We start from the raw sequence: 26,235 nt of genomic DNA on the forward strand, positions 1-26,235 counted from the left end.
ATGATTCCTAAATTATTTGGGCTACTATCTCATGTTTCCAAGCTGATATTCACTCTAAAAACATGTTTTCTTTTAGGGCGGAAATAGAATTTTTGACTTTTTTCAATAGTCTAGCTCTATTTTCTCTGACACAGTAACATCCATTTACATTCTGACACTGCTGCAGCCATCCCACTGCTGTCACCTTTCTTTTGATACCAGGATTATCTATATGGCCCTTGTGATTGGGGAGATATTCTATATTTATTGTGGGCATGTCATTTCGAGCAGGCAATCTGAAAAATTTGCCTGAAATGGCCTCTAAATGTCACAAAATAATTGTTCAAACTTGTCAACCACCCTAGAACATCTTACATAGGTCCCCTCCTACCAAAAAAATATGTTGACAGCTTCTACCCAAACATGGCAGCAAAAGTGTTAACGGAAGCACTTTTCAGGATTGGCCCCCTGACTAATAATGCCATAGAATTATATAAACGAACGGCAATACCCCCCCCCCCCCCCCCCCCCCCCCGCTGCAATGTCGACACAATTTCCGGAGAGAGACAGAAAAAAACGCAGACCGGAAGAGGAATCATGAAAAAAAATAGAAAAAAAGCTAAACCGTCAAAACATAAACAGACCGAGCAGTCACACTGTGTTAAACAACGCAGCTACTAGCGAGCTTTGGAGTCCGTTGTATTTTCGCTAAAAAGCTTCATGCACGCCTTCCTAATGTCGTGTTATTTTCTCCAGAGATAGCTAAGTAGTAAGGTACATCTGCAACAAAGATTAGGACTCAACTAAGTACGCCTCTCTCGTCGGGCCTTCGAAAACAGGTAACATTAGCCCGCTATGCTAGTTAGCTCACATGAGCTAGTGTGGCCATGCTAGCTGAGTGCTCGCTGTGCTGCTGACAACAACAACTAGCTGCACGTTTGCTAAGTTGGACAACCTTGGCTGCAGTCGACATGAGCTCGTCACCCTCTTGCAATTGTAGTTGGCGTTAACAAGATTAAATATAAATATAACGTTAGGCATTCAAACGAGCAATGCCCACTGACGTTAAACCCAAACAAAACGACAACAACAACATCAAAATGGCCTGTAAGGTAGATAGTGTGCTTGTTTTGATAATGTCATTGGTTGTTGTTCCTTTGGGCAAAGCAAGCCATCGTTGAGCCTACAGTGTGTTTGTTGACAGCTGCACTGCGCAGTGGTTGTCGATGCAACTTTAATGCAATGGTGTCTCCACTAATTCAATGCCACGCACAGTTTATGAGTTCGTCTTTTGACCACCTGGCGAAGTAGCTAACTTCACAAGTGTTGCCTTTTTTTTTTTTTTTTTTATATAAATAAAGTTTTGTTATAACTTATTTGTATTGTAACACTCCAAGGCTCTCCTTCGGGTCGAGGTGGGACGAAAGCGCCGGGATGGCGGAGGCAGACAGTAAATCCAGTGTGCTTAACGGTGAGGGATCAAACGGGCCTTGCCGTTGTTGAATGGCCATGCATGCAGAAGATAATTGCTTTTCTTCTGTATGATTTGCGAGTTGTTGCGTTTTTTGTTGCTTTAAATGACCAGGTGGCTCTGAGGAGACGGAACCAGAAGAGGAGAGACATGGGGAGGGAGACGTCACTGGAAGCAAAGAGGGACCAGAAGAGTCTTCCTCTAAAACAGGTAACTTCAATTTCCCACCTCTATGCACTTATAACGCCTCACATTTCTCCTTATGTAAACATATTTTCTTTATCTTAACCCTCTATTTAACCTACATAGACAAAGGTTCGCCTAGACATAGTATTATATATTTGCCAATTCTGAGCTTATTCTTATCAAGTCAGTATTGAGTGTTGTACCTTTTATGATTCAGGGGAACCTACCCTTTACTTCTGGGGCAGTGTAAAGTCACCACCATACATTGCCTTTGTGTGAGCATACAATATTTTACAGAAAAAAACTTGTGTTTTGTTTAATAACTCTATAGTTTACCAGGGAATTATTGTTCTTTCAACATGGAAAGTGCTATTTAGGTGTTTTGAACCTCCATGTGCAATTTGGTAATTCTGCTGTGAGTGACAGCCATTTATTTGGATTTTTTTATGGGTGTTTTAATTTTTTTCAGACAATGTGAAAGTACATACATTTTGGTGTTGCCTTCATATTTGGACCAATATTTCCCTGCCCAACACACACACACACACACACACACACACACACACACAAAAGGCCCCTCCATCATATAGCTCTCCTCCTTTTCTGTTGTGGGCTCCTATCAACGTCCCTCTGCATATTATCCAAATAGCATAGTAGAGTTACACACATTATCAACAGGTGATTTTCATTCAAGCTGCACAATGAATTATATAGTTGTCAGATCAATTGATACAACAGTAGGCTACTTCAAACCATAGCTTCAAACACATCAAATCATTCACTATTATTGTCATCATCACTGTCCCAGCTTTCAGGCTCAAGAGTCCTTTTCTTTTATATTTTCTGGATCGTCCTCAACATCCACAACACGTTCCAATCCTTGTTGAACATTATACCTCCTTTCATGTCTTTTTGCCATTTTATTATAAAACCAGGGACAAGCTCCTCTCTACCCTGTTTCGCATGAGCAGTGAGTGTCTGTCTGATGGCACGATCTGTCTGACGGAGCGCACTGGAGTATAGAGAAATTATAGGAATTTTCCCTTGGTTCTCCCAGCCAGCCCATGTGACCATTTCTAGCATTTCCATTGGCTATAGGCTAAAAGCTCAGTGACTGATGGATATATACAGCGGATTGACTAGTCTTCATTCGGACAAGAGAAAAATTCTGATCTAGATATTTCAAGATTCTAGGCTGTACTTAGGCGCACTGCCAGTCAGCCTTGTATCAGTGATACACTTTCAATTTTGACAGAGAGAAGAGTATCTCCCAATCCACAGATACAATTTCAAGCGAGTCTTTATCATAAACTGTTCCAAAATAAAAATATTTAATGTTTTGCAAAACATGTCTAGTGTCATGTGGCCGTGACACCCGGCTTAGTGGAGATGAAGCAGTGAACAATGTGATCCTAGTTTGTTTGTTGTGTACCTTGTGTAAGACAGGGTCCTATAATAAAATGTGAAATCCTGCTTATTTGTCTGAAAAATCAAATATAATTTCCCTGTTTTCGCCATGGGCGGCGCCATTTTGTTGCTGACGTCACGGTGTTGGTTTGGTGTATACACTGCTGATTAGCTGCATAGTAAACATGGACTGTTGGGTCAGTCAAATGTTGCCTACCAAACAACGGGACCGCTGTGGTTCTTTTTGTATTGCTCCTGGCTGTTCAAACTAATTTTACCGTGTGAAAGAGAGAGGAAAGTTGGTTAATTTCCACAAACTACCAGTGAAAAAAACAGTGTTGTTGGCATGTTGGCTCAGGCTGGCTGCACTCAGGCGGCGCGATCAGCCTGTTGGACAGGGAATGAAGATCTCCAGCGAACACTTCATTGCCTCGGATTATGTTGTTGTGGGTGGGAGGTTTGTCCAGAAGACCACTAATCAGCTGAAGCCTGATGCGGTTCCCTCGGTCTTCGACAGACAGACCGGCGCACCGGGCGCAGGCAGTTCAGCGTCGGGAGCATTTAGCCTGCTGGCTACCTAGCTCCAGTTCAACCAGCCGAGCGACGGGACCATTTAGCCTGCTGGCTACCTAGCTCCAGTTCAACCAGCCGAGCGACGGGACCATTTAGCCTGCTGGCTACCTAGCTCCAGTTCAACCAGCCGAGCGACCGGACCATTTAGCCTGCTGGCTACCTAGCTCCAGTTCAACCAGCCGAGCGACGGGACCATTTAGCCTGCTGGCTACCTAGCTCCAGTTCAACCAGCCGAGCGACTGGACCATTTAGCCTGCTGGCTACCTAGCTCCAGTTCAACCAGTCGAGCGACGGGACCATTTAGCCTGCTGGCTACCTAGCTCCAGGTACCAGCGTTAGCTCCCGGAGCGATGGCTAGCTAAGCCAGGTACCAGCGTCAGCTCCCGGAGCTAACGATGGTACCCGGCTGGTGCTGCTAACTAACTAGCCATCGCTCCGGGAGCTGACGCTGGTACCTGGCTTAGCTAGCCATCGCTCCGGGAGCTAACGCTGGTACCCGGCAGGCTAAATGGTCCCGTCGCTCGGCTGGTTGAACTGGAGCTAGGTAGCCAGCAGGCTAAATGGTCCCGTCGCTCGGCTGGTTGAACTGGAGCTAGGTAGCCAGCAGGCTAAATGGTCCCGTCGCTGAACTGCCTGCGCCCGGTGCGCCGGTCTGTCTGTCGAAGACCGAGGGAACCGCATCAGGCTTCAGCTGATTAGTGGTCTTCTGGACAAACCTCCCACCCACAACATAATCCGAGGCAATGAAGTGTTCGCTGGAGATCTTCATTCCCTGTCCAACAGGCTGATCGCGCTGCCTGAGTGCAGCCAGCCTGAGCCAACGTGCCAACAACACTGTTTTTTTCACTGGTAGTTTGTGGAAATTAACCAACTTTCCTCTCTTTCACACAGTAAAATTAGTTTGAACAGCCAGGAGCAATACAAAAAGAACCACTGCTGTCCCGTTGTTTGGTAGGCAACATTTGACTTGACCTGACAGTCCATGTTTACTATGCAGCTAATCAGCAGTGTATACACCAAACGAACACCGTGACGTCAGCAACAAAATGGCGGCGCACATGTTCATAAATGCTACATAAATGGACATTACAAATCGTTTTTTCTTAGAAACGCCTTATTTTTATAACGTGATTTCTTTCTGTGGTTTATCTAAATACTAATTTGATGCTATGACTATGTGTTTATCGCTATGCTTCATCTCCCCTTTAAAGGATAACTCCAGTATGTTTAACCTGGTCCTTTTACCAACGGATTTCCAGTTCTGTGATCTGATTGGCCACTGACGTTTCTGGTGCGATCTGATTGGCCACTGACGTTTCTGGTCATGTGACATGTGCGCCCAATCGCGTGACTCGCCCATTTCCGCCTCGGAACAGCAGCAAACTACCTAACGCCTAGTTTATCAGTGGTTAAGCTTAGGCGACTCTTTCGAAGTTGGTTAAGGTTAGAGTTTGGAATCAGGGCTGGTGTTCTATCGCCCTGCTCTAAGACAAACTCTAACCTTAACCAACTTCGAAAGAGTGCCTAAGCTTAACCGGTGAAAGAAACGGGCGTCACACGATTGGCGCGACCAGAAACGTTAGTGGCCAATCAGAGCGCAGAACGCGAACGCAGAACTGGAAATCCGTTGGTAAAAGTATTCAGGCGTCCTGGACCCTATTTCTCTATCATTTGGAGTCTAAACAGACTGATAGGGACCAGTATTGAGCAAGCGTGCTTCAGTCACGGATGCTGTGAACCGGGCTTTGTTGTAATGTATTGGGCAAGAACGTCCAGCAAAAGAGCTCCTTTTTTAAGCACCGACACAGAGTCGGGCGTACTGTGAGCGGACCAGACTCCACAGAGGTCATGAGGGGTTGAGGCGTGAAGCGGACATCCGCGTCGCACAAAAGGCAGCTCGGCGTGTTGGTTGACATCGACCTGCATTAAATGTAGTAAACTGTCATGGGAAATGTAGGAAATTGGTACGCTTGACCATGAAACCTCAAACGACGGACTCACTCTGCAGTGCCGTGGGGGAGCCCTAAAGAATGTTATCGATGACATCATCAATCTATTTCTGACCAACAAAGAAGTGGGGGGGGGGGGCAAGACTCACTCTGCAGTGCTGTGGGGGCGGCAAGTCTCACTCTGCAGTAGAGGATGACATCTTTTCAGGATTCCCGTGGGTCCCACGGGATGGGAGTCAATTTCACTTTGAATCCCGTGATTGGGCAAGACCGGGAGTAAGTCAACGGGAGCAGAAGGGAGTGGGAACTATGACAACAAAATCAACGGGATTTGGACGGGAGTGATACATTGGTGCATCACTAATGTAAATGTTTGGTGGTTTTATATTTAACTAAGGCAGACATCAGGGCTGTACAGCGTGCTATGAAAAAATCGGTCTGTGCGATGAATGAATTTACTGCACTAGCACCCGTGCGATAGGCATTCGGTTCATATCGATACTCTTATTTTGAAAATCCTGTGGCAAGTCTCATTTCCGCCCAAGCGCAGCTCCAGCCATAATATATATATATAATATAATACTCTTATTTACTCTTACTCTTATTTTGAAAATCCTGTGGCATTTCCTCCCAAGCACAGCTCCGGCAGCCCAACAACAACAGCGTGCTATGTTATGTTAGAGTGCGCATTTTGCGACCAGGAAATAAGTCTCTGCCTGTTTTTCCCTGCAACGCTTCCAATGCATCTTAGATGCTTTGCATCCTCACCAAAACTAACTAGTTAGCTGCTACCGCCTACCGGTAACTAAACTAAGCTAACTCGGGTCAGAGGCAGAGAAAACAGTGAGGAAAGGGAGGGGGCGGGGGGAGCCTCAGCCTCTCTGTCCCTCTCTCTGTCAATGATTTTAAGTAGGTGAGGTCAAAGGAGTTTGATATTATTGACTGAGGATGGCCAGATAATGTTGATATTTAAACCTAACAAATATAATACATAATAAATATGCAACATAAAAAAAAATTAGGAACTGTTTGGCAGGTAGGGAGGGGTTTAGATTGTGTGTTGTGAGTTCCAAAAAGTTATTTCAAGTTTAAAGCTCAATATATCAAAACGTGGTACTTTACAGTGAACATGAGGTCTATTTGTATTAAAACAATAGATTGTTTTTCATTTAAATGTCTGGAAGAGCTAAATTTCTTTCTTTCAAATTATATTTTCATTACCTTTTTTGAGTTGATCTAAAATCAAGTTTCAAGTTTCTTTATTAGTTGTCATACAGAAATACAGAATACTTTTGCATGAAATGCTTTTTTCTGTTTTGCTCCTGAGAGTGCTAGATAAAATAACAAGATAGTATAAAATAAGTACCGTATAATATAAAATAGAAAGTCAAGTACGTAAACAAGTGTAAACAAAACAAATGTTCAATATACATATATACAGTATGTTCAAGTTTCTTTATTAGTTGTCATACAGAAGTACAGAATACTTATATAAAATGCTTCTTTCTGTTTAGGTATAGTAAGGTATAGTAAGTATAAAATAGAAGTCAAATACGTAGACAAAAGTGTTCAGTATATACATATGTACAATGCAGAGTAGAAGTAACTGAGTTACAATACTATATACTATACAGTACAAAGCAGAAATGGGATGAGGTACAATTTAGGTACAATTTACAGTAAGGTGTAATGAGATGGGTTGTAGTGCAAATTCTTTACCAATAAATATAAAGTGTGTTTAGGTGTTCTAAAGTGGGTGCTGCAGTGAGTTGTTTGTTTAAAGTGTTTAAATGTTACTGATTGTGTTGAATGGGCTTATGATATCGTCTCATATCGATTGCAGGCACCTGCATTGTATCGTGGCAGACTTTGTGATATTGGCAAATATCGTTGTCCAAAGAATCGATATCGTATCGTGATGAAACTGGTGATTCCCACCCCTAGTAGAGTCCATACATCCAACACCAAATCTCATAATTCCTTACACGTAACGTGCAGGGTTTCCGTTAGAAAAAATTGTTGCCGGTCTCAGGGTCCGGTAGATTTGTATCTACCGGTCAAATGAGAGAAATTCCGGTCAGAGTTTATTGAGCTTAAAAACAACAGGCTATATAAAGAATGACATCCTCAAGGCATGTAGATTTATAATATTTTAACTTAAAGCTAGGCTACTTTTGCGTATACAGTCATTATATTCCAAATAAAATAAGTCCAGAGATTCCGTGCTGCTGCCGACTTTAAATCAAATAGGTGTCTGTGGGCAGTCGGCCCGACATTAATAAACAGCAGTCTGTTATAATCACATTTATGAGCTAACGAATTCCGTTATATTGGACATTTGTATTAATTATATCAAGCGAAGAACTGAGAAATTTGGCAGAGAGACGGCAAAATTATCGTGGGGTTGCGTGATGTATATACTCCACCTCCCAACGACTTGGTGCTGGTCATAATGTCCGGTGAAAACAACTCCCTCCAAGCACAACTTGACCACCCGAACCGTACCAAAACAGGCCAAAATTAAATAGCCCATGCGACGAACGATTCATTACATTCGTTTCATCGTCGCTCCACCAAGCAGCCGGTCCAACAATATCAGCGCGAGCGCCGCAGTTAGTTTGCAAGAAGCATCCAGCTGCAGACCCGCAGAGCAGCTTTCCAGGTCTGGGGACCGCACTGTGCCAGCAAAGCTGGTGGGTTCTGTGGGTCTGCAGCTGCATGCCTTCCGCAAATCCAGCAACAAGCTCTCACTGACACAGCGTCGTCATTACCAGACCGGCTGCTGAGCGAAGCAACGACAACAAACGCAATGATTGTTTCGTTCAACGCACCAACTCCAGCCCATCCAAATACAATTCAAATAATCAAACTGTGCCCAGAGGGAACTATTTTCACCGGACACTATGACCGGAGAGATTAAATTTGTCGGACTTCAACAGATTTTGCCAGTCAAATACCGGTAATTACCGGCTAACGGAAACGCTGGTAACGTGTCTGGCTGTGTGACGTCAAACTTTGTCAGCATGAAAATGACAGCCAAACATGGCACTGCAACTAAATAACACAAAACAATAGGCACATTTGTGACTGTTACAAATATAACACGTTTTATACTTGTGCTACAAGATTTTGGCCTGTGCTACAAAACTATCAACCTCTGTACCAGTGCTATGTGCAAAAAAAGTTAACGTACAGCCCTACAGACATGATGTGACCCATGTACTGCATATTTTATACTGAGGGGAAAAAACGGAGCAGGATTGGTAAATGGGAGTGGCGTGGGATTCTATAAAAGTTTGGCTCGGGATTGGGACGGGATTGGGATCAGTCCTCTGTGGGAGTGGGAGGGAGTGGGATTTTTTCGAAACTCTCACTTGGGATTGGGATGGGATGGGATTATTTCTGTGGGAGTGGGAAGGAGCGGGAGTCAAAATCCACTCATGTCAGCCTCTACTCTGCAGTACCATGGGGGGGGGGGGGGGGGCAAGACTCCCTCTGCAGTGCCGTGGGGAGGCAAGTGGTAGTTCTACACCCTCCCCAGGCCGACAGTGGGGCACAGGCATTAAAGCGTTCCGTCTTGGGACGGATATCCGTCCATTTGATTTGGAGATTCCGTCATTTGATTTGGAGTCGTGACGGATTTTAACCTGAGCCAATCAGAGGCGTCAAATATCCTTTTTTCCCCTACCGCGGCCGCACCAAACAGTCATTTGCGAGCAATCGGCAAATTCTCAGGCAAATGCAACCAACCAGAAGGCGAGATTGTTCTGAGTTTACAGCCCTTTCACCCGCCTCCGCTGTGCTCAGCACCAATGGGAAGCGCCCATTTTGAGACTCTCTAGCGTCTAGCTCTACTCGCGAGTAAACTTGACTCATCAACACCATGCGGCAACTTTTTACGAGACCGTAAGTTCATTTGACTTATTCTAGTCTAAAGAAACATATATATTACTATTGCTATTGATAAATCTAGGTAACGTGAATGCCACAAAACGAATGCCTTTTGTTAATCAGAACGTTATTTACGCGACAAGCAGTGTGTTGTTGTCGTTGTTGTTGTTGTTGGTGGTGTTTCGTGTGTGTGCTTGCGCCGCTCGCTTTCTGATAAATGTATGAATGTTGATAAATCTAGATAACGTTAATGCCACAAAACGAATGACTTTGTTAATCAGAACGTTATTTGCGGTATCAATTGTTTTTAAGCTCAATAAACGTCTTTCTCCCATTTGTCCGGGAGATCTCTGGGTAACAGTACTGTATATTTGCATATCATATATGTCACAAATGTAACATTACTATATACCTGTATGTCATGTATGTCACTATGAATTGAAAACGGGGGACCCTGATGTAAACAAGACGAACGTCTTTCTCTGGTCTGCATCCCCTTAACAATTGTGTGTATTGAGCTGTACTGTATTGTACCCATTCTGCAATCTGTTAAATATTGATTGATTGTTATTAACAGATTGCAGAATGGGTACAGTACAGCTCAATACACACAATTGTTAAGGGGATGCAGACCAGAGAAAGACTTTCGTCTTGTTTACATCAGGGTCCCCCATTTTCAGTTCATCATAACATATATGACACACATGACATACAGATAGACAATACTGCTACATCTATACATTTATGACATACCAGATTTACAAATACAGTAGCCTATTGTTTGTTTGTGATACAAAAATAGTCTAAAAAGAGTATATACATTTGACGAAGAAACTGTACATTGGAGGTGGTTGGGTGGGATGGGGGGGGGGTTGTAACTATACATTGGATTATCGACAAAACCTTACTTGGTCCCAAGAAGAGGGTCTCGTGTATTAAATAAAGTTTTCATTCATTCATTCACTCTGGATCTTGTAAATCCAGTAGCAATACACACAATTGTTAAGGGGATGTAGACCAGAGAAAGGCGTTTGTCTTGTTTACATCATCAGGGTCCCCCATTTTCAATTCATAGTGACATTTATGACATACACAACATACACATGACATCATGACATTTATGACATAGGGACATACATGCCTTACAGGTATATAGTAATAGTAAAGTTACATTTGTCACATATACGATATGCAAATATACAGTACTGTTACCCAGAGATCCTAACAGTAAATATATACATATGATGAGGAGGAGACTGTACATTAGGAGGGGGTGAGTGAGTGGGTGGTAAATAAATATATACAAACGGTGGGGAGGAGACTGTCCATTGTTGTTGTGGCATAATTGCTAAACGTGTTTAGTCCCTTGTTTGTATGATAACAAGCCATTTAGTTCATGGTTCAAAGTGGGGAGGGGTGCTAGCTCGCCATCAATCAGAAGCTAGCCACAAGACTTGCATTCACGCTCTCCAGCACACAACAGTAGGGTCTCTATAGTCACAGTCAGGACAGTAGGCTCGCTCTACAAGTAGGCTCCCTTAAAACGCTAACGCTATTAAAAAAAAAATACAGTAGAGGTTAAAATAAGAATATGACTTGGCCAGAAAAAAAGAGTCAGGAGATTTTTTTTTGCTTTAATCCCTGGGGGCAATGCACGCAACGACCAGGAAGGGAATTGGCATAACGACTAAATTGGGATGGGTGAAAAATACAGAAAGCCCCCCCCCCAAAAAAAAACTCTCACTGCAGAAGACCCAATGATGATGCTCGGCTCGACAGCTTTCTCTCTCGGCTCCCATTCTTTTCCTCTCGCAACAACCGCACTGCCCCCTCACAGATTTACAGAGCGAGACCTCTGGTTAGGGTTATACGTGGATTGATGATGTCATCTGTAAGATTTCTTTAGACTCCTCAACAGCCTATCTGTTCCAGAAACTAGCAGGGGCACTTTCCCCAGTACATTATATTCTGTTTCAGCTGGTTGAAGCTAGCTCGCTCTGCTGGACCAAAAGGTGTTGGTCCCTATCAGTTGGTTAGACTCGATTAGACTATTGAATAGTTTAGTTAGTCTAATTATAGAACTCCCAGCGTCCTGGCTCGCCAGTACATATCTGAGCTGCACATAATGTCATACAGTTTCCCTATGTACTTACACCACGCACAGCTACTTGATTGTTGTAATATTATATCAGAATCGTAAAGGTCTTTATTGCCAAGTAGTTTTCACTTACAAGGAAGATCATAAAAAGAAAAGGTGGAATAAAATGAAATATGAACTAAATTAAGATAAAAGCACAATATAATTATATAAAAAAAAAAAAAAACAGGGCTGTACAACTGTAAAATAAGGAGCACAATAGAATACGTTTATAGCTCCATCTGTAATTACAATTAAACTTCTCGTGTTATACTTTTATTTGATGGAGCTGCTGTGGAGAATTAGATGACCGTTTCCATGGTAGCATGTTTGATGTAGATTTACCAGAAGGAGATGAGTGTGGAAGTGAGTTTTTTTTAGGGATGCACGATAATTATCGGGCCGATAATTATCGGGCCGATATCAGCAATTATGACGTCATCCCGATAAACTCGATAACGTTATTGATAGCTCCGATAACATAATACATTTTTTGGTTAAAAGAAATCCGGTGTGGGTGGATTTGGATGAAGGGCGCTTGTTTTTATTATAGCCTCCTCCCGTTTTGCCAGTACTGTGGTAAAACTGATAGCGTGTGGTTTAGGAACAGGGAGTTTTTCACAAATCCAGCGCTCCCCTTCTTGGCTGTGACGTAGTCACGTTACATTCGGAGACAGTCGATCTGCCAATTACGTCCCTCCGCTTGCACCCACCTCTTCTTCTTACCACCAATCAGAAGCTCTCGTTCGTTTATTTACCTCCGGATTGTCGGCCATTATTCTACTTGGAGCTATAACGTTAGCTGCTCCCCGCCAGCCACATTGACGAGTACCAGCGCTTATACATTACTGGCAAATGTCTTGTTGCACTTTTGGCAACAAGCGTTGTCAGCATCGACTTTAGTAAAAATAGACCCAGACTTTTTTTGAGGAATTTAAACGTCGCAAACTAATCTTGTTGGCCGTTTTCTATCTCTCCTCCCTGGGTCTCTCTCTGCCTGCGCGAGCCGTGCTCTTACACACACTCACACACACACACACACACACACACACACACACACACACACGGGTGCTGTCGAGAGCAGAGCTGTGTGTGTGTGTGTGAGTGAGTGAGTGTGTGTGTGTAAGAGCACAGCCGGCTGGCTCGTGTAGGCAGAGAGAGACCCAGGGAGGAGAGATAGAAAACGGCCAACAAGATTAGTTTGCGACGTTAAAATTCCTAAAAAAAAACTCCATAATTTCTCGAGTACCGATAGCAGTACCGATGACGTCGGAGCTTATAAATACTAAAAAAAAAAAAAAAAAAATTTGATTAAAAAAATTATATATATATATACATTTAAAAAAAAATTATAATACAATAAATATCGGTTATCGGCTTGAGGAGCATAAAGATATCGGTATCGGTATCTGTGTCAAAAAATCAATATCGTGCATCCCTCGTTTTTTGTGTTTTTTTTTTATTATTTTTTAAGCATAACATACAATTAGATATACAAGCATTAATTAACAGTACATATCCAATGAAATCACCATTTTAAAAAATAGCATACGAGATATACACCTAATACTTGCTATCTAATACCCTACATACATATGCTCTCGCTCGCTCCCCCCCCCCCCCCCCGGACCCCCACTTGGATAATCCATCCATTATCATTCACTCCTAACCAGGCACTACTATTCATATGCTAGCTTTTATTCTCTCCACCACTTCTAACCACATTTCAATTTTGGTTTCACTGACACCTAGAATTCTTGCTGTAGATATTTCTAGATAAATCACGTCGAGATATGCAAGAACCCAAACCTTCCGACAAATTTTTTCCGGTTGAAACCATTGATGCTATCAGCTTTTTAGCCGCTGTGATACCAGATAAAACTAATCTCTTTAGCTGTATAGGGACTGCAAACTCAAAAACATCATTCAACAGCAATACAGAGGGGTGTACAGGTATATTCAGAATTAAGAAATTTGATAATTGCTGGGACACTTCTTTCCAGAATATCTTAACTGGTGGGCAATCCCAGTACATGTGCATAAATGTACCCTGATCCCCATTTGTACATAAGGAGCATCTGGAGTCTTGTTTAAGTCCCATTCTGTTCAATCTTATAGGAGTCAGGCAGGGTTAGAAAAAAAAAAAAAAAATCAAGGGCTTTTTTTGCCCCCCTTAATTGATTTTCGGGTTTTTTTTTTGTATTTCGGGGGCACTGAATTTTTATGATGAAAATTAACATAAGGATTATAAAACATTGTTGACACTTTTTTTTACAGTCTTCGTCCCTATGTTTGATAATGTATTGTTAATGTCTCCATATATAGGACTCTACGCTAACCTTTTTCCCAAGGAGCACATGTGCTCCTAAATAAAATGTTAATAAATAAAATCTAAATAAAAATGTAGGAGCACACAAAGAAATTTAGGAGCACAGTGAAATTTGTTCAAGTAACACAGAGTTTATTAACTATTTATCTCATGCATTATTATACTGTGCGTGTGCACACTATGAATTGAAAATGGGGAACCCTGATGTAAACGAGACGAAAGTCTTTCTCTGGTCTGCATCCCCTTAACTTGTGTGTATTGAGCTGTACTGTATTGTACCCATTCTGCAATCTGTTAATAAAGTTTTCAATCAATCAAACGCAAAGGATATCGGTTGTCAAGCTGCTTTTGTATGTTGTAGTGTTGTTATGATACCAACATTTTGACTTTGATACAGATAGGAAAGGTAATGGAATATATTATTAGATGACAGAACATTGAAAATTCTTTATACAATTATTTAATTCATTATGAAATAGAAATTCCGTTTTTGGGTGGAACGTTTGTTGAGGGAGGAGGCGGGGACCGCTGCGTGTTACACACAACACAGAGAAATGTCCAAGCGTCTAGCTGCTTCGGTGCGTCGTTAACGTTAGCGTCGGAAGAAATTCCCCACTAAGCCCTAAATTCAGAGCAGAGCAGTATCCTAATGACTTTTATGCTTCAGTCGATAAGGTGTTTTGCGAATTCTGTCAACATACCGTGGGGACTGGACCCGCAAAAACACGTGCGAATATCACTTCAAAAGCCATGTCAGCCGGATTCCTCTCTTTCTCCTCGTCTCTCTTTTGCTCAAAATAAAAATGAATGGGCTTCATGGCTGGCTGATTTTTTTGCGTTGTCTGATTCTGAATGTATAACTTGCCTAAGCCGGTACCGTGACTTTGTTTTCGGGCGCTACTGTGATTGGACGTTTATGAGCTGTTTTGTAATCGTCACTCGTCTCGAGTAAATGATTTTTCCGGGTGGCGCACACACACATATTATTAGGGGCAAATACAAGGGAAATGCTTGCACTGTAGATCATATATATAATTAGTAAACTGTCGGGGGCATTTTCTGCCCCCCTTAACTGATTTTCGGGGGCATTTTGTCCATTTTCAAGGGCATTTTGCCCCGAGCCCCCATTAATTTCGAACCCTGGAGTCGGGTATGTTCTATGAATATAGTTGAGATTAATTTGTTGATGGTCCGGGTTACGTGACACAAGTCGAACGTTCTTGCCACGTTCTTGCCAATCAAAATGTATTTCCAGGTCTGGTATCTCCCTCCTCCAGACTGAGTCTAGGGGGAGGATTCCATACAAAAATCTGATACAAAACCTCTTGATGTTTCTCTTTCGTAGAAGAATTTGTGGGATCTGTGGTGTTCAATTGGTATCCTTAATGGGACTCCATAAGCCTTCAAACATACCAATAACTGTGCGTAAAAATATGTGGAACTGGTGAGATTAAATTTTTTATGTATGTCTTCATATCTACAAAAACCCTGTTTGTTGAAAACATCTCCTAATGTGTGTATGCCCTGCTTTTCCCATTTAGGGTATCTTATAGGTCGTTTTCCAATCAGGAGTGCATTGTTATTGAATAGGGGAGTATGACTATGCCATTTATGTGGGTTAGAATATTTTTTTTGTGTTTCACGCCATATCCGGATCGCATGAGTAATAATGGGGCCAAATTTCAATTCGCATTGCTTAATTGATAATTTGGTGTATACTATGTCCTGCAGTCTATGTGGTGCTACTATATTTACTTCTAAATTTCTCCAGGATACTGATGCTTGGGAATCAAACCAGGTTGTCAGTGGTCTTAAAGTGTACGCCTTAAAATAGTGGTAGAAATCTGGAAATGCCATACCTCCGTCGGCTTTGTTTCTCTGTGCGGTGGATCTTTTTATACGTGGAGGTTTGTTATTCCAAATAAATTTGTATGCGGTAGAGTGTAATTTTTTCCAGTAACCATCTGGAGGGGGTAACGGTAGCATTGAGCTAATGAAGTTGATTCTAGGTAGGACATCCATCTTAACTATTGATACCCGTGCCTGTACTGAGTTTAAGTTTTGACCACCTGTCAAAGTCGTATTTGATATTATCTTGGATTTTTATGTAATTGTACTTCACCGTTTGGCTTATAGTAGGGAATACTTCAACTCTCAAACATCTGAAGTGTTTAACCATTGGTATTTCTTCTGGAAAGAATATATTTTTTGCAGGGGCATTAAGTGGAAGGAAAGCCGACTTTGGCCAATTTATCCTAAATCCTGATAGATTGCCAAAGTCATCAATCAACTTGAGAAGATGAGGCATTGAGGTGTTAGGGTTTTGCATGAACAGTATTACGTCGTCCGCATATAAACAAATTTTATGTTGTGTGCCCTTGATTGCGATTTGTTCTATGGATTGGGATTGTCTTATATATTGTGCTAAAGGCTCTAACGATAAATCGAATAGTCCGGGACTAAGAGGGCAACCCTGTCTAGAAGAGCGTGATACCGGAAACATTTCCGAGGTGATTATACCCGTTGTAATCATGGCCGATGGGTCTTTGTATAATACTTTAATCATATCAATGAATCCTTTTCCTAACCCCATCCTTTCTAATACTGCCCATAGATAAGACCATTCCAACCTATCAAAAGCTTTCATCGCATCCAGGGACAGCATTGCCTTAGGTGTGGTGTCATCCTTGCTGGCATCTAGTACATGTAGTAACCGTCTTATATTATCCGTGATCAAGCGGCCTCTTATGAAGCCAGTCTGATCAGGATGAACTAAAGACGTCATATGTTTTTTAATCTGATGGCTAATACCTTGGAGTACAGCTTGATATCGGTTCCGAGGAGGCTTAAGGGTCTAACTACCGCAATCGGTGGGGTCTTTGTCTTTTTTAAGGAGGACTGTTATGAGTGCAATATTGTCGTTCTTATGGAAGTTCCCCTCCTTGATTGAATATAAAATCATATTAAGTAATGGGGGTTCAATTACATCCCAACATGAGAGGTACATTTCTGGTGGGATACCGTCTCTTCCAGGGGCCCTACCACTTTGCATTTCAGATATGGCCTCCCTAAGTTCATCTAGTGTGATGGGTGTTTCTAACTGTTTAGCGTCATCCTCTGATAGTTTAGGGTGGTTAATTTGATTAAGATATGTGTAAAAAAAAAATTGATCGAAGGTCGTTTCTGATTTATACAAGTTGGAGTAGAACTCTTTGAATGTGTCGTTGATTTTTTTAGGGTCTGTAACAAGTCCTTGTTGTGCTTTAATGGTAGTTATATCTGCAAATTTTGCGTTGACTCTTAACCGCATAGCTAGTAGGTGACTTGGTTTAGAACCATGAAAGTAGTGCTGTTGTCTTGTGCTACGTATTTGTACTTTGTTGTTGTTGTTTATAAATGGCATTATAACACATTAATTTGAGTTTCCACTTTCCAGTCGAACCGAGTAGTTGTATTGTAAAGAGGAAAATAACGTAGAGTAAAGCGTTTCCAGCTCTGCCAGTTTTGAGCAACGATTCTTGCGTATTTTGGAGGAAAAGTACCCGGTAAAATCCTTGATCAATCCCTTTACCGACATCCATAATATTCTGGGGTCCTGTACCAATTTAGCATTCTCCAGTAGGAATACAGAAAGAGCTTCTTTGAGTTGTGTAATGAATTCCTTGTTATTCAGCAATATCGAGTTAAATCGCCATCTTGGGGCTCGGGATGACAGTATACCAAATGATCCTTTTAGGAGTAAATAACAGTGATCTGATAGTGCATTGGGTACCATTTCCACGTCATAGTTATCAAATAGTCTCGGGGATGCAAAAACATAATCTATTCTGGAAAGTGTGTTATGTCTTGCAGATCGACAAGAGTACTTCCGGGTCGTGGGGTTGAGTGATCGCCATAGATCATTTACACCTGTATTCTTCGACCAATCCTTTAACGCATTAGATGAATTTTTCTGTTCGTTGGAAAAGGTGGGATAAGATTTATCCATCCCAGGATCCCAAATGGCATTAAAATCCGCACCAATTATAAATTAGTATTCAGGAAGGTTTAACATTGTTCTGGTAAGTGTAGTGTAGAAGTTAGCTTCGTACAAATTTGGGGCATATACCGCTACCAACGCTATTTTCCTATTCCTGTATACAATTTTAGCTATGGTTATCCGACCATCTGCATCAGACCATACTCCCTTCAATTCAATATTCAACTTCCGTTTCACGACTATAGCAACTCCACGGGTTCTCGTTCCAAAGGAAGAGTGACTAATGTTATGGTATATGTTGTCCGCTAACGTAGCTTTGTCTTCCACTAAAATGTGCGTTTAGCTTAGAAGAGCCACGTCAACCTGTTTGTTTTTCATCAGTGTGAGCACGCTTTTGCGTTTATGTTGATTATTTATTCCCCCAGTATTCCAGATCATTATATTCAAACTAGCCATAATCTATACATGTTGTTGTGTAGTTGTTGGTAATGCTTCTTGCGTGCGAATCCACAATGGATATACATCCAACTATTGAGGTCCCATTGAGAGCCGAGCTTAAAAACATACATATATACAAATAAACCCCTAAATCCCCCTCCCTCAGAGAGTCGTACAGGACTGTGTTCCATAGACACAACCTTCGCGTATAACTCCCTCCCTTAAACCACCGGATTGCCCAAAGTGAGCCTTTTAACCTTAACTTTCCTATGCTAATTGCCATCGGATCTAAAACTTTCATTCTAATTTAATAGAATGTCACTCGTGGTCTAGCGCCTTCCCATTAACGTAATAAAAATAATGTGAAAAATGAAAAATATACCTCCATTGGCATATTTATTTGAACCTTCTACTAACAAAAGAGAAAAAGAAAAGAGACATTTTTAGAACTAAATTATGTAAATCCCTAAAGCAATGGAGCAATTGCTTAAAATATTAAAATAACTTTGTCAGGCTTATACCTTTAGATGAGGATGAGGTTTTTAAATCCTTGTATGCAGTTCGTCCCCCGACAAGTGTGGGCATTAAACCGTTATGAGGGTTTATTGAACGTCAATATCTGGTTCATTGTGCATATACATACCGGATGTTATTGTTCACAGGCCTTCATTGTAGGAGTACAGTGTATTCTAGAAAGTTAGCCATCGATCTTGATTTATACTCTGATGTTATGTTCCAGAATATTCTTCCTGTCCAAGAGTTATGTCATTCCAGTGTTTTCCAGTATGACCCTGACCGATCGAAAGAAGAATCCAGAATGTTCCAGAGTGTTCCAAAATGTCAACGTTAGATTATTGCCTGCACAAAAACCAGAAATCTATAAATATAGTGCCTATCGGTTCGTATTAAACTCTTTGTACCTCAGTGTTGCCTACTGGCTTATTTGCTGCCGCTTTTGTAGTTGAGCCCTGGCAAAGTCATCCAAATAAAAATAATAAAAAATAAATAAAAATAAGAAAAAGAGATTAATAAGCTTGTCATCTGAGACGGGCCTATGGTGCGTCCGGCCCCGAGGGGCTGGTATAATGTTGTGTTTGCTTCATGTAATCTTCGGCGTCTTCAGGCGAGCGTAACTCGAATCTTTTCCCATTTTCCCCCACAATGGAGAGAGACGCTGGGTAGCGAAGGCTGGGATTGAGTTTCCTCCTGTAGAGTTTCTGCAACACTTCTTTGTAAGGGGCTCGTCGGATTATAGCCTCCCTGCATAAATCTTCGTAGAACGACACTGGTTTATCTTTATATTTCAGTTTCCCCCATTGATTACGTGCCTCTCTGATGATCGTGTCTTTTATTTCTGTTTTACGCAGAGTAGCAATGATAACTCTCGCCTTGTTGCCGTTGGGGTCCCGGGTACCGATTCTATTACAATGATCCACTAACGGCACTGTGGGGAGGATTTCTTTACCTAGAATTTCAGCTAACACTGTTGGAAATGTGTCGTCTGTGCATTTGACTGATTCATCCAATCCCACAATACGGATATTTAATCTACGATAGTGACATTCGGACTCGAGCAGCCTCTCCATTGATTTCTCTTCGTTGTCATGTATCTTCTTCAAAAGCACTTTGTCCCCCTGTTGTATCTCCTCCGCTAGCTCCATGAATCCTCTGTGAAAAGCCTTCTTGCTCTCCTCGACTTTCAATGTAAATTCGATCAGTGTTTTCCACTGCAGTAATACGCTTGGATTGATTTGCGGCCGCTGTTTTTTAGGGATGCCCCGATCGATCGGCCACCGATCGTTATCGGCCGATAATCAGTATAAATATGCGATCTGTGAATTCCGATAATGAGTCATATTCGCCCATCGCGGAAACCGATCAAGCGGAGATCTCACTCGCTGTCTGTCTCAGACACACAGGACCTGCAAACTGCCGCTGCTCCCTAGCCCCGCCCGCACCCGTGTACAGTTTGTAAACACAGAGGACTGAGAGGCGGCTCCTCTGCTCGAGTCTATAGTGCATTCGACCTGAGCTAACGTTAGCTACCTAGCTATCGTTACTGTTTAAACAAAAAGTCGTCACCGGGACCGTTATATTGTCCTCTGCTGTCTCCCCAACGGAGCAAGTCAACACCGGTGCCGTTATATTGTCCGCTGCTATATCCCTCGCTGAGCGTGTCACAGCCGGGGCCGTTATATTGTCGTGTCTCTTTCCAGGATCTTTCTCTTTCTTTGGTCCCATGTTGAATCTTTCTTTCTGTTGATATAGTTAGTAGAAGGTCTTATTTAATATATACGATGAGGTTTAAACACATTAGTGTTGTACAAATAAGGTTTTGAAGCGAAATTGACGTTAACGGGAGCGGAGCGTTGACCAAATGTGTCCGCTACATCTCGTTCTCAAACCGGAAGTGAGTGTTACAGCTATACAAGTGGATTTTTACAAAGTAGTGGTGAGTTTTCTTATTCGGCTTTCTTACCAGACTACATATAATATTAAATAATAATAATAATAACTTTATTTGTATAGCACTTTTCATACAGAAGTTGCAGTTCAAAGTGCTTCAACAACAGTAAAAAAATACAGGCATAAGCGAGCAGAAAAAATAAATACAAAGAGATAGAGAGGTAGCAAGTAGGGCTGACCTTCGAATTTTTTTTTGGCAATCGAAGCTTCAGGGCCGAGCTTCGATTTTAATTCGAAGCTTCGAATAATTTTTTTATTTTTATTTTTTATCTTATGTTGTGGGACTTGTACAGCACTTTGGTAAACTTTGTTGTTTTTAAATGTGCTCTATAAGGGCGGCTACGTGGCGTAGTGGGCAAGGCGCTCACCACGAAATCTGGAGACGCTGGGCTTGCCTGTTCGAGCCCAGCGCTCCACACTTGCTTTCAGTTTAGCTGGTCGTCCGTACTAATACACATTGGCCGTATTAGGGGGTGGGAAACTGATGGGTGGGGATCGGGCGTTGTGGACAGCGACTCCTACAGGTCGGTTGGTGCGCCTGCGCAGTAGAATCAGGAAGTGTCGGGGGCAGCGTGAGCCTCCCACGCGTTACTCCTCGCCACTGAGAGATCGAGCTGCGCAGGTGAAAAGATGCGACTGCTGTTACCTCAAGTACCGGAGGGGACTTGTGCTATGTATGACTTAGTCCACATTGCAGCCGGCTTGTGGGAGGCAAGAAACAGCGTTCGTGACAGGGGAGGGTTGGGATGGGAGAAAATATAGAAAATGGGAAAAAAGTGAAAAAAAAATGTGCTCTATAAATAAAGTGGATTGGATTAATGAATTAAGTAGCCCCTTTCGTGACTTGATTTAATTCAAGGTGGATCACTGTTGTCGTTTGAACAACTTCAGATTTCATGGGAACTACCAATCCCCCAAATCAAGAATGTTTAAGATGAATGAAGTAAGATTTTGATTATTTGAAATATGGCCTGTGTAGACTAAACTATGCACAGAATTATGTCCGTCTACAAGGTCCGGATTCTACATGGTCCGGCAATGTAGACCTTGTAGACTCCACTACAGACCAATTATCAGTGAATGTTCATGCATTTTTAAGAAGGGATACTTCCACAAAAAAACAAAGAACTCACCAAAACATCTCAGTAGCACCTTATCTAAATGTTCTATTTCATATATGGAGATTCATATTTATTTATGTATTGCATGCATTTCTACATTTTATTTACTATTTTGTTTATTCATCCCAGTATCTTTCTTTCTTATGTGTGGAATTCTACAAGGCATTTACATTTAGTCATTTAGCTGACGCTTTTATCCAAAGCGACTTACAAGTTCTGTACGACAGGTCATCAGGAAGGATACAACTCTATCAGCTGAGTAACAATATTCATCAAAGTGTTGCGTGTTACAGTGTAGGTTAGTTTATTAGGACAAGTGCATGACAGTAAGGTTAGTTAGGGTTAGATTTTTTCTTTTCTTTTCTTTTAATTTTATTTCAGATAATGGTTGAAGAAGTGCGTCTTTAGTCGACGGCGAAAGATTGTACGGGATTCGGCTGTCCTAACTGGGGTGGGTAGTTCATTCCACCATTGTGGGGCAAGGACTGAGAATAGGCGTGTAGGTGGTGTATATGTGTTTGAGGATGATATCCTTCAAACAGGCAATAGTGATGATATAATTTGGGCAGTGCTGAGCTGGGTTCCTTTCCTCCAGTGTATTTGTCCCCCGGCCCCACCCAATGGCCCCATGCACACACACACACACACACACACACACACACACACACACACACACACACACACACACACACACACACACACACACACACACACACACACACACACACACACACCGAAGTAAAAAGATTTTTTTTTTTTTTTTTTTTTTTTTTTTTTTTTTACTTCGATTTTTTTTTAATGTTCGAAGCTTGTGCCATCGAACGAAGCTTCGAAGTATTTAAGACAGCCCTAGTAGCAAGGTAAGGCAAATCACAGTTCTTCAGTAATACAAATAATAAAATAGAATAGATTAGATAGAGTAAAATAGTGCGGTTTGATTCAGTTTAAAATAGGCTAAAAATAATAAAATAGAACGGACAGTAAAAGGTGTGATAAGATTGTTCAATACAAAATATATAACGGAGCAGTGTATCGCTCTTAGTACTTTGAGTTTATTTACAAAGTTCTAACATACAACAGAGCATCGCTCTAACATACAACAGAGCAGTCCATTGCTCTTAACACTTGGAGTTTCTTTACAAAGTACAGTTCTAAATTACCTTATATAGAACAACAGAGCAGTGCATCGCTCTAACATCAACTTAACAACAGAGCAGTGCATCGCTCTTAACTTTGAGTTTCTTTACAAAGTTCAGTTTTGAGAGGCGGCTGGGTGGCGCAGCGGACATTGCACTCGTTACCAACGCAAGAGACACCGGGTCCGACTCCGCCGTTGCCTCCAGCTTGGCCAGTACTGGGTGGAGGACAAGGTCGATGGGTGGTAATCTGGACGTTGTGGACAGCGACTCCTACAGGTCGGTTGGGGGACACCTGCACAGCAGAGACAGGAAATGGCGGGGGTAGTGAGCCTCCCACACGTTACAGATTATAGATTCATTACACACAAAGTGAAATATTTCAAGCCTTTATTCGTTTTAATTTTGATGATTATGTCTTACAGCTCATCAAAGCCCAAACTTCTGTATCACCAATACAAAATTAAAAATAGATGTATTTTTCTTTTGTATATAGAAATGTTCACTCAGTCCTTGGTTGGGGCTCCTTTTGCACAAATTACTGCATCAATACAGCTAAATATATAGACTTTTCCACGATATTCTAATTGATTGAGCTGCACCTGTATATGCCAGCGAGCTGGAATGCTCTTGCGGCTATGCAGCGCAGGTTTGATGCCCCTTGTCTTTCTTAGCTTTTGATGTTTGTCTAACCTTTACAATTTATAGCTTTTTTATCTGGATTACATTTTTTCTGCAGCTCCCAAAGAGGCGGGAGAAGGGTCTGGGGTCAAGCCGATGACTGAAGCGGAGGGAGAGAGGGGTCCAGGCAGAGAGGGAGAGAGGGGTCCAGGCAGAGAGGGAGAGAGGGGTCCAGGCAGAGAGGGAGAGAGGGTTCCAGGCAGAGAGGGAGAGAGGGGTCCAGGCAGAGAGGGAGAGAGGGGTCCAGGCAGAGACGGAGAGAGGGGTCCAGGCAGAGAGAGGGGTCCAGGCAGAGAGAGGGGTCCAGGCAGAGAGAGGGGTCCAGGCAGAGAGAGGGGTCCAGGCAGAGAGCGGGGTCCAGGCAGAGACGGAGAGAGGGTTCCAGGCAGAGAGGGAGAGAGGGTTCCAGGCAGAGACGGAGAGAGGGGTCCAGGCAGAGAGGGAGAGAGGGTTCCAGGCAGAGACGGAGAGAGGGGTCCAGGCAGAGAGGGAGAGAGGGGTCCAGGCAGAGAGGGAGAGAGGGGTCCAGGCAGAGAGAGGGGTCCAGGCAGAGAGAGGGGTCCAGGCAGAGGGGGAGAGAGGGGCTCAGGCAGAGAGGGAGAGGAGGAAGAGGAGGAAGAGGACACAGACAGCATGGACGGCAGCGGCCTCTACTCCCTTACGGAGGACGGGGAGCGAGAGAGCGAGGGAGGCAGAAGAGAGTGGGTAAGGGATCGGGACGGAGGGAAGAGGGCCGCTCGGAAGCGGAACCGGCCGGGCGGTGTCACAAACCACTCCTCCAGCTCCGACGAAGACGAGGATGAGGAGGAAAACCACGAGGAGGAGGAGGAGGAGGAGGAGGACGAAGAAGATGACGAGGAGGCCATGGAGGCTTGGCTGGGGGCAGAGCTGCGCGACATGCGCGGGCCCACGTGGTGGGCGGTGCCGTCGCTGAGCTCCCGGGAGATCGGCCGGGACTCCCGGCAGTTCGTGAGGCGCGCGTGCGGCTCCCGGGGCCTGGTGCAGCGGCTGGAGCTGCAGGGCCGCCTGGAGAGACACAATGGCTGCGTCAACACACTGCACTTCAACCCCTCGGGCACCCGCCTGGCCTCGGGCAGCGACGACCTGCGCGTGGTCATCTGGGACTGGGCCGTCCGCCGGGCCGAGCTGGAGTTCGACAGTGGCCACAAGAGCAATGTCTTCCAGGTGAGGCTGGGGTGGGGGATACTGTGGATACTTCATGTGGCCACAGAAAATAAACTACTTTCTGAATTTCTACAGTTCACTGTATTTTAAATGAGCCAAGACGATGAACTGTAGAAATTCAGAAGGTAGTTTATTTTCTGTGGCCACAGAAATTCTCGTCAGTTTACAATCATATACACATGTAACACAAGCGTCTGACCAGAATTTACTGTAGTGGGAGAATGGCTTTCCTACATCTGTTTACATTTGGCTATATTGATATATATAAAAGGTGGGCAGGCTAAACTAAACTATGAATGATGAGCATGAGCCTAAATGTGAGATAAAATGCATGTATGCAGTCTTATGTTCTTTTCAGAAGAGTAACTGGTATTTTGTTTTATTTTCTCCAAGATACCCTATTAGTACCATGTAACATACATCAATATCCTACTTGTTGTAATCTAATGTTATAGGCTAGATTTCAACCATGACGATAGTATCTCCTTTCACTACCACACCACAGATTTTTTTTTTTTATTTAAAATTTTTTTTTCTCCTTTTTCCGATTTTTCTCCCATCCCACTGTTAGTCGTTATGCCAATTCCCAACCCCCTTCCTGGTTGTTGCGCACAGCCACTCCCCCCTACTGTTGGTCCGGGAGGCCGGAGACTGTCGCATGCTTTCCTCAGAGGCTCAGACGCATGTACAGCCAGCCGGCAGCCAGCGTGGCAGCGCAGATTCTCACCGGGAGAGTGTAACGTGTGGAAGGTCACACTACCTCCCTCCAGATCCTACCCTCGCTGTGCAGGCGCCCCCGACCGAACTGTAGGGGTCGCTGTCCACAACGCCCAGGACCCACCCATCAGCTTTCCCACCCCTAACACTGCCAATTGTGTTAGTATGAACGACCAGCCAAGCTGATAGTTAGTATGAACGACCAGCCAAGCTGATAGCACACCACAGATGGTTAACCTTTCACTACCACACCACAGACAGTGGTAGTGAAAGGGTTACCCTTCTGTATTGTCGCAGTGAAAGGGTTAACCGTTTGGTAGTGAAAGGGTTAAAGGTAGGGCTGGGCCATATGGCCTAAAAATAAAATCTCGGATATATTTTTTTAATACGATTTCCGATTTCTTTCTCTTGAAAACTAGAAACGCCAAGGAAATCATTCAAATAACCTTTTTTTCTTTTCTTTTTTTTGGACACAAAACAATTCTCAAACCAAGATGAATTTCCCTATTGGGATTGAAGTGCAAAACTAACTTTCACCAATCTTCACTTAAAAAAATAATAATAATATATATATATATATATATAAAAGG

The 26,235-nt window shown here is 42.8% G+C and overlaps 1 protein-coding gene across 2 annotated transcripts in view; it reads left to right on the forward strand.

Moving 5' to 3' along the window:
- Positions 1–597: 597 nt before the first annotated feature.
- dcaf8 (DDB1 and CUL4 associated factor 8) overlaps positions 598–26,235 on the forward strand; it is a 78,207-nt gene continuing 52,569 nt past the window's right edge. Inside the window, exons 1-5 of one of the 2 annotated variants that reach the window (XM_084328045.1) lie at positions 598–818; positions 1,377–1,450; positions 1,565–1,660; positions 23,183–23,341; positions 23,802–24,928. In XM_084328045.1, coding sequence (XP_084184171.1) covers positions 1,414–1,450; positions 1,565–1,660; positions 23,183–23,341; positions 23,802–24,928 — 1,419 coding nt within the window. In that variant the 5' untranslated portion in view covers positions 598–818; positions 1,377–1,413. The remainder of the gene's footprint in view (positions 819–1,376; positions 1,451–1,564; positions 1,661–23,182; positions 23,342–23,801; positions 24,929–26,235) is intronic. The other variant, XM_084328046.1, reaches the window with a different exon arrangement.

This window comes from Notolepis coatsorum (genome assembly GCF_963971535.1).
Source record: "Notolepis coatsorum genome assembly, chromosome: 13".
In the NCBI taxonomy this organism is placed as follows: Eukaryota; Metazoa; Chordata; class Actinopteri; order Aulopiformes; family Paralepididae; genus Notolepis; species Notolepis coatsorum.